The following is a 9,210-nucleotide window of genomic DNA, read 5'->3' as shown; positions in this document are numbered from 1 at the left end:
TAGACACCTCCCCCTGGATGCCTAGGATGGTCGCCAGTGCGGCCATCCGAGGTACGAGAAAATTCAGTGTGCAAGTTCCTCTTCGTTGGCATATCCCGAACCCTAGGATGCTCAAAGTTCTTGTTTGCAGCCTCACCAGTGTGAGAACTACCCTAGCTAAAATTGTTGCTACTAGCCCCAGTCATGGACCCATCTTTGCCTGAATTATTCCTCCCCGGAGAGGCTCGTAGCCAGCCAGCCCATTGTAGTGTCGAGTCGGCAGGGGGTTCACCCCCCCCCCTACATGCACAAGTCTACCACAATTAAAGCAGAAGTGTGGGATCTTTTCATAGTAGAAGTCAAACCAAGTCTTCTCTTCATCATCCTTCTTCTTTCTTAAATAGAAACCTTTGACCAGTGGCTCAAAAACTGAGATTTTTGCTATGACTCTCAAATTCTGTCCCCTTGCAAAACCCTCTTTATCCACATCAACCTTAACAATCTCCCCAAGCCAATTCCCTGATGCTCTGCCAAAAGCTTTTGTCCTCTTGTCCGGTGGTAAGTCCGTGACCCTCACCCAAGCATCAATCTTTTCAAACACCATCTCTGAAGGTCTCTTATCGCCCTCGAACTCCTTCATGATGAGAACATTGAAATCATATTGCCATGGCCCATTATGTAACACATGCCTATAGTCTCCAAAAATACTGGGACCGATCTTTGCAAATTTCGCTTCTCTATGCAGACCCCAAGCCATAGGCATGGTTTTCTCAATCACTGACATTTTCATTGGCCCGGGAGAACAAACTTTGCCTACTGCTGACCAACGGTGCTCTTTACGGACTTGAGGATTTGGATTTTCAAAAATGAAGTCTTCTACTTCCTCGTCCATGAGCACCATGCCTCCCAACCTCGCTGAAAGGATTGCCGCCGGATCCGGCGTCATGCTCTCCGCAGGGGACTTTCCCGTCCCCCCACTAGCAGATCCACCGTCCTTCCGCGTTGGTGGCGTGACCGCTGCCGCAGCTGAGTTAGATGGCGTTTTTTTTTGCCGTGGCCGCATCCTTTTCCTCCTGCTTTCCCCGCCATCAACACCGCTCCAAGACGGGGAAACACAGCCTCGTCGACCTTGGTCCGGGAAGACGCCATCGCCATCCCGATCCCAGCTGAAATCCAGCCACCCAGGTGCTTCGAAACCCTTATCCTAGCTTAGAACGCAATCGCCTCCTATCGCCTTAGCGTTTCGTGACTTGGTGGACCCCAGATGCAATCACGCCCGGTTCGCATCCTATAAGTACGAACCACGTATCCTATACGAATACAAGCCACCCCTTAACATAAGAAGGTATGAACAACCATAGCCCCCGTGCAAAAAAAAAGAAAAAGAAAAACGACCATAGCCTGATAGCGATTAGCCATCTCATTGATACCGCGATCGAAACCCCTAACCCCTCGCCTCCCGCGACCCCCACCCGCCGCCACCTGCTTACTACCGCCCACCGCGCCGCCCGCGAACCGGTCCGGCGCTAACCCCGCTGGTTTTCCTCCGCCTCCCGCAGCCCGCTGCCTATGACGGCGGTGGCGCCGAAGGTCGAGAAGGAGGAGGAGCAGGTGGTGAACCCGTGGGAGGTGTCGGCCGGTAAGGGCGGCATCGGCTACGACAAGCTTGTCGACCAGTTCGGCTGCCAGCGCCTGGACGCAGCGACCATCGACCGCGTCGCGCGCCTCACTGGTCGCCCCCCGCATCGCTTCCTCCGCCGCGGTCTCTTCTTCGCCCACCGGTACCGTTGCAAAATCATCATGTTCGCTTCTTTCCTTTTCCGGTGAGGTAGGAAGAATCGCTGACGATCTTTTTTGTATGGGCAGGGATTTCAACGAGATCCTTGACCTGTACGAGAAAGGCGAGAAGTTCTACCTATACACGGGGAGGGGCCCCTCGTCGGAGTCCCTGCACCTCGGCCACCTCGTCCCCTTCATGTTCACCAAGTAAGCAGGCCTGAAGCTTCAGCTCCTCTTTGTTGATTCACTGTGCTGTGTAACTGGGCAATGCTGCTGTCACAGCGAGGTAGCGGGGCCATATTTTTCGCTAGAATAGCCTGTGATGTGATGAGGTGTGAAGTTGTTCCCAATTTGTTTCCAGATCTAGAATCTAGTGAAACCTGTATGTTTTCTGATGCTGAAGTCATCCTTCATGCCTGTAGCACTTTATGTGTTGAGTTAAGAGGGATAGTGGAATAATTTATGGAGTCAGCACAATAGTTTGTGTGATCAATATACTTTCATTGGGGTTTTGGGTCTTCAGTTTTCTTAAAGTTATATGAGCAACCAGTTACTCACCTGGAAACACCGTCACAACTTTTCCTTCTACGAACTACACTTGCGCACAATTATACATGCACAAATGCACACTACAAAAACCTCAACTTTCTTTTCTTCTACTAGCTACACACATGCAGAGAGCATAATGCAAAGACTCAGACCAGGAAATTCATGCCTGTTTATGGTATTGTCAAAGACAACAAACTGACATAATATTACTGCATTATCCATAATCATCAAGCTTAAGTAACTTAACATCCCACCCATACAAACTAGCATAACAGAAGGGGCCACCACGCTATCATAGTCTGCTTCGGTGGTTTATGGCTCTGCCGTGATAACCGCCTCGGTTCAAAATAGAGGATTATTTTTCATTTTGGCAAGGGCCTGTCTGGGTGCGTGGGTGCGTTTCTTTTTCTGTTATCTGGATCTGTGCTTGAGTTGCTTTATGTGTCCATGGGAAATTAAGATTTTTATGTGAATTTGGCATATATGCAGTATGGAAGAACAATAATGAGGCCATTTGTCAAGTAAAAGATGGCATACCATCAATTACCTTATTTGAAAAAAATGCTAGGTGGCATGATGAGGATGCTTACCATTTATCTTTCATGTTTAAGTAGACCATAAATACAATACAGCCCAAAATGCATACTATACTCCCTAGCCTTTATGTAGCATCTATACTAACTAAATGGTCATTTAATTCTTGCACTGGGGTCCTGACTCCCATTTTTTATTTTGTAAGTAACCATGGACAATGTTGATTAACCATCAAGTTTTTTGTTCAGATATTTGCAGGATGCTTTTAAGGTGCCACTGGTAATACAGCTCACTGATGATGAGAAGTTCCTGTGGAAGAATTTGACTGTTAACGAAAGCAAAAGGCTTGCACGTGAAAATGCAAAAGACATCATAGCATGTGGTTTTGATGTTGAAAAGACTTTCATGTTCTCTGATTTTAATTTTGTTGGAGGGTAAGGTTACTCATTTTAATTGTAGTTCTGATTAATTTTTGACCTTGTGGCACATCTTGTTTCTGTTCAGATAACTGCCGCTAAGCAAGTGAAGTGTATGCTGTTCATCACAGCTTTGCTTACTAGATGACAAATTAAGTCTTCTTTCCTTTCCTTGCAGTGCCTTTTATGAAAACATGGTTAAAGTTGCCAGATGTGTGACATATAATAAGGTGAGGCCTCTTCGGTTGAAAAGGAGAATGTTTACTCCCTCCGTCCCATAATATAAGATATTATTACATCCAATATACTCATATATTGGATGTAATAAGATCTTATATTATGTGACGGAGGGAGTACATTCCAAAATCGAGTCGCTTGCCTTCAAGCATTATCTTTCACCAATATAGTTTACTCTTGAATGACAGGTTGTAGGAATATTTGGATTCAGTCAAGAGGATCACATACGAAAGATTAGCTTTCCTCCTGTGCAAGCAGTTCCGTCATTCCCTTCTTCATTTCCCCATCTCTTCTCTGGCATGGAACAACTACGTTGCCTGATCCCATGTGCAATAGACCAGGTATAAACATAACTTTTTGTATAATCATCTTATCTAACATGATTGGTTTTATATCCTATCAATATGGATGTCTTTACCCCGAAAAAAAAATGGATGTCTTTATTCCTATGCAAATATCATGGAGGCTCAGTTCTGTTGGCGGCTTCTAAATAAGCTACCCCCTCCCCAGCTTATTTGGTTAACTGGTTTAACCTCAATGCATAGTATGGGGGCGGCTTCTAAAATAAACTGGGGAAGGTATGGCTTATGCCATAAGCTGCCAAAAGATCTGGGCCGAAAGCATGTCTGAATAATTTCGTCATAGATGCTGATCTGTTGGTAGATGTTTATATTTTTTTAACAAGCATCTGTTTGTCAATCAATTCATTTTCTATTCTGCCAGGATCCTTATTTCAGGATGACCCGTGACGTTGCCCCTAGAATTGGTTGTCAAAAGCCATCACTGACTGAATCCAGATTTTTCCCTGCTCTTCAGGTACATTTATTTTTCTCAGGAATATGAATCCAGAAATTAATATCTTCACTGCACAGAAGTTCGAAAATCTTTGTCTTTACTCTTATAAAAGTCTGAGTTGGTGGCAGTCCATTCACCCTTAGAGATTACCTCTTAAATTGCAAAAAATCAATTACCATAATTATCATGCATTCTATGTAGTAGATAAATGTATGACAATATTTTTATTAGTTGATCCGTTGATATATATTTTGAAATATATTTTTATTTGCACAAAGCTAGAGATTACTATGACACGAGCGTTTAAACAACTCGTGCAATAAAAAAGAACTTCTGTAGCAAATGCTTGAACATTTAACTTCCGTAGCAATGCACGGGTATTTAGCTAGTGGCAATGAGACATGAGTTTATGCATGGATGCACAATGGAGATCTTTGATGGTATGGGATTATCCATACAATGCCAGCCAGTTAGGATTGTATAGCAAAGTGATATCTTACAGATGAAATGTTTCAATTGGAAGTATTCAAGCTTGTTCCTAGAATTCCTAATTGTGAAGTTACAAGTGCATCCCATATTTATGCATATGTTAACCAAGACTAACAAATGTAACTAACCTTTCTTTATGAGATAAATGCAATAGCTTTTACCGAGGGATAATTATACCCACGGTATGGCTGTACCAAAATACCTTGTGCAGGTCTATGCGTATGTATACTATGCCTTAGGGCCCACACGGGTAATCTGATTTAGTTTGGGTAAGTCACGGGTACTAGAAATCACATGCGGATATCCAAGGTATAAACAAGGCAGGCTTATCCCTAAGCTACTCCCTCCGTTTTCAAAAAGATGGCGTGCATGTGGTTGCACGCAGACCAACACAAACCAGAGCGCACCAGTCATATGAATATTCACACCCCCAGCTCAACTCCTGATTGGAGATACGCCTTCCTTTTGGAGAAAGATGGGAAAAATTGGATGCCTTGTTTTCGGGACCGGAGGGAGTAGCTTGCAAGGCAAGGCAGAAGCCGGATGTAGAAGGGTTTCCACCGCCTCAATACCCCTACATAAAGGGTGGAGAGGGCCCCGCATAAAAATCATTTCCACCGCCTCAATACCCCACATAAACCCTAGAATTTGTTGGGTTGCTTCCCAGTCCGCCTAGAGTCATTGTTGTACTCTTGTTCATCATATAATCGATACGCACAGGACGTAGGCTATTACCCAATCTGGGGGCCTGAACCTGTCTACACATCGGTGTTGTGGTGTTGACGTTGGCCTGAGGGTTCCCTGGAAACAAACAAATCTCATGATGCACATACTGTAAGATTGCGATTATCAAATTGCCCACAAGCTTGTATTATTATGATAAATACAAGCCCAGTTTAACTGCTACTAGTTAGTTGTTGAACTTGCTATTTTCTCAAATTGGCCTTTTTGAACTGTACAAGACTTTTGACTTCTATTTATGGAGTCCATGTACCATGTCTTTTGTTCAGCATTTCTTTTTTACTTCATACTCCCTCAGTTCCAAATTATAACATGTTTTAGTTTGGTAGCTTTTCCTTTTGAAATTGCTTAGTTTGGTATTGGTAGCTTATAAGACTCATAACCTTGGGGTTGCGGGTTGGATTCCCTCCTGAGTCAAACTTCTTTAAGTTTGACCAAATTTATAGAAAAATATAGCACCATCTACAGCACCAAAATTTCACTAAATCTGCCATGAAATAGATTTTCATAGTATATTTATTTGGTATTGTAAATGCTGATACATTTCCTATGAACTTGTAACATGCTGTTATGTTACAGACCATTGTACATTACCATTGCTAATTATAAATGAAAAAGACTCACAGTAGGAGTTTTCCCTACTGTTTTTGGTACAAAAATCCTATAAACTTGGTCAAACATAAAGAAGTTCGATTTAGGTTGAAACTATAACATTCTACAATTTTAAACGGAGGATATCTTGGATGCGATGAATTTTTAAGACACTACTTTACCAGTTGCTTATTTCTATTTTACAGGGGGAGAGCACGAAAATGTCAGCTAGTGATCCAAATTCTGCGATATATGTGACAGATAGTGAAGAAGAAATAAAGAAGGTTTGTTGTGAGCATAACTTTGGCCTGAGAAATATTTGCCGACAATTACATATCTTGAGCTAGTCCTTTTTTGTGTGTGAAATGGTTGCTAGCTTGAGCCAAAGATGAAACTGTGGACTGTGGGATTGTTCTATTATTTCACAGGCTTATCATTATTGTTATTCGTTTTCCAGGTGAACAAATATGCTTTCTCAGGTGGCCAAGACTCAGCGGAACTCCAAAGAGAGCTTGGAGCTAACCTTGAGGTAAGCCCTTGTCCTGCTCTTGAGCACTTTTTATTGGACAACAAATTAGTGCAGATAGCAAGCCTTTTTTGCTTCTCCGATTGCCTGTATTGTACACCACTTTCTGAGATATATTGCTTGAGATGCAAAACTTACACTAAATAAATAGTTTGAGTATATATCCCGAAAAACTTTCAGTCCTACAGAATCTGCAGTTGGGAAGCGATGTGCATATGATTTATTTGGTACTCCCTCCGTAAACAAATACTCACTCCGTCCCAAAATAAGTGTCGTGGTTTTAGTTCAAATAAGTCCAAATTTGAACTAAAACGACGGCACTTACTTTGGAACGGAGGCAGTATAAGGCATTTTAGATATTTCAATATGGATTACATACGGACTGAAATGAATGAACAATACACTAAAATGCGTCTATATACATCTGAATCAGAAAAGAGTTAAAACGTCTTATACTCCCTCCGTTCCTAAATATTTGTCTTTCTAGAGATTTCAACAAGTGACTACATACGGAGCAAAATGAGTGAATCTACACTAAAATATGTCTACATACATCCGTATGTGGTAGTCCATTTGAAATCTCTAAAAAGACAAATATTTAGAAACGGAGGGAGTATTTATTTACGGAGGGAGTACTATACCTGCTAGTGATCTTGCATGTGCTGGCCTACAATCTGAAATGAACGTCATCGTGACAAAGCATCATTCGCACCTCGTCTTGTTCTTGTTTCATTCCTGCAATATTCTTGTTGTGTACTGGGTTCCTTGGGCAAGACAAAACCAATCAGTGAATTATAATTGTGGTGTTCAGGTGGATGTCCCGGTTAAGTACCTGAACTTCTTCCTTGAAGACGACGATGATCTCGAGCAGATAAAGAAGGTAATATTTCAAGTTATGCTACATATATGGGATCAGTTTATTCGATACGTTTCTTCTACCTATTTTCCTCAACTAAATGTATGTTCTGAATCTCAACGTCAGGGTTACGGGGATGGAAACCTGCTAACTGGTAAAGTGAAGAATCTTCTTGGTGACGTTCTATCTGAGCTGGTTAAAAGACATACGAGAGCTAGAGCTCAAGTGACAGGAGGTAATGCAATTCATTAGATCTGTCATCTTGCACACTTCTGTACATTCTTAAGTACACAATGAGCATGGCGCAATAATATTTAGTATCTTTGGGTAAAAATGATACGTATTTCGTATCCACTGTGCTCACACGTAATTATATTATGCATATTTTGCACAGTAGCGAGCATGTATATGCAAGCACGGCCGACAGCATGGCTATAGTTTCTCAACGAAATGCTCATCTCAGCAATATGCATAGAACATATATTTCTTGTCTATTTAACGATTTCCTGCTTGTGCAGATGGTTGACGCCTTCATGGCTGCGAGACCTCTTCCCAATATGTTTGGCTGAGAATATTATCAAGACAGGAATGCTACCAATGTACAAGGTTTTATTTTTAGTCGGAGTAGTTTTTTTTTTTCATTTTTTTCCAATGGCCTGACGTAGCAACGGTCCCAAGACGCTAATGATTTTAGCCATGATCAATTTCGAAGCAGAATAACGACTAATTCACTAGTCTCTTTTTGGTTGTGCAAAAACAAAGTTGACCTTCTTATCCAAGTGTCTGACTGGACAAGATTCTTTGCCCCCCAAAATAGCCAACCTCCTCCCTGTAGACTGGGCTTGGGCCCACAGGCACACAAAATCTTTGGCAAAACTGACTAGCATTTATCTCCATACACCTCACTCCTTCCATATTTTTAAAACTAGAATTGCTTTTTTGAAACTGCACTCCCAACATTTTTGTTTGCTGAGAAATCAGTTGACCATGTAGCAAGATCCCTTTGTGTTACTACTTGAGAAGCATGACAATTGCACAAGCTGACACTCTTGTACAGAGAAATCAGAAATGTAACAAAAGGCTCCTGAAACTTACTTCCACTCACTATTATAATATGCTTTGGATATTTTCATATGTACTTCCTCCGTTCCATAATGTAAGACGTTTTTTAACACTAGTGTAGTGTCAAAAAGTGTCTTATTTTATGGGACGGAGGGAGTACTATATACAGAGTGAAATGAGTCTATATATATCCGATTTTGAAAAAAAAAGTTAGAACATCTTATAACAGTGAACGGAGGCGGTACTTATCATTGCATTGAGTGCCGTTTTGGAGGAGATAAACAAAAGGATGCCCATCGGTTTGTAGGACCTAGGCACTTTGTATTGACAAAAGGACCTGGATATTTAGGGGACGTCAGATTTTTAGGCATGGAAAATCGAACGTTTTTCATGGCAAATTATGTTTGCTGAAGATGACAAGTTTAGTTGATGACCATGGCAAATTTGCTCCAGTCCAGAAAATTGTCGTGCTTGCAAACTAAATTTGCCATCATTGCACCAACATAAATTGCCATGAAAAATATTTGATTTGTCATGTTTAAAAATCTGATGTCAGATTTTTAAACTTTCCGTTGACAAAAGTCAGCGTATTGGTTAACATAAAGAATGGAAAAAAATGACGGGAAAATGTACCTCTCAGGCTACAACAATATTGG

General features: G+C 41.6%; 1 protein-coding gene across 1 annotated transcript; it reads left to right on the top strand.

The window, feature by feature from the left end:
• Positions 1-1,393: 1,393 nt before the first annotated feature.
• LOC109758866 (tryptophan--tRNA ligase, cytoplasmic) lies at positions 1,394-8,630 on the top strand. The gene is made up of 11 exons (XM_020317725.4): positions 1,394-1,760; positions 1,846-1,965; positions 3,090-3,275; positions 3,436-3,487; positions 3,683-3,835; positions 4,218-4,310; positions 6,317-6,394; positions 6,568-6,639; positions 7,448-7,516; positions 7,619-7,727; positions 8,011-8,630. Exons 1-11 carry the CDS (start codon positions 1,549-1,551, stop codon positions 8,016-8,018), a joined length of 1,152 nt encoding a protein of 383 aa, XP_020173314.1. The 5' UTR covers positions 1,394-1,548; the 3' UTR covers positions 8,019-8,630.
• Positions 8,631-9,210: the final 580 nt, after the last annotated feature.

This window comes from Aegilops tauschii, chromosome 7 (genome assembly GCF_002575655.3).
Source record: "Aegilops tauschii subsp. strangulata cultivar AL8/78 chromosome 7, Aet v6.0, whole genome shotgun sequence".
NCBI lineage: Eukaryota > Viridiplantae > Streptophyta > Magnoliopsida > Poales > Poaceae > Aegilops > Aegilops tauschii.
The sequence above is the reverse complement of the archived record's forward strand: the minus strand, read 5'-3'. Positions and strand labels throughout refer to the sequence as shown.

What these genes read in the sequence shown, in the direction of transcription:
- LOC109758866 (XM_020317725.4), top strand. Translation starts at nt 1,549, where the DNA reads ATGACGGCGGTGGCGCCGAAGGTCGAGAAGGAGGAGGAGCAGGTGGTG. An exon ending in GATGTGTGACATATAATAAG is followed by an intron (nt 3,488 to 3,682) that starts GTGAGGCCTCTT and finishes CTTGAATGACAG; the next exon opens with GTTGTAGGAATATTTGGATT. An exon ending in AGCTTGGAGCTAACCTTGAG is followed by an intron (nt 6,640 to 7,447) that starts GTAAGCCCTTGT and finishes TGTGGTGTTCAG; the next exon opens with GTGGATGTCCCGGTTAAGTA.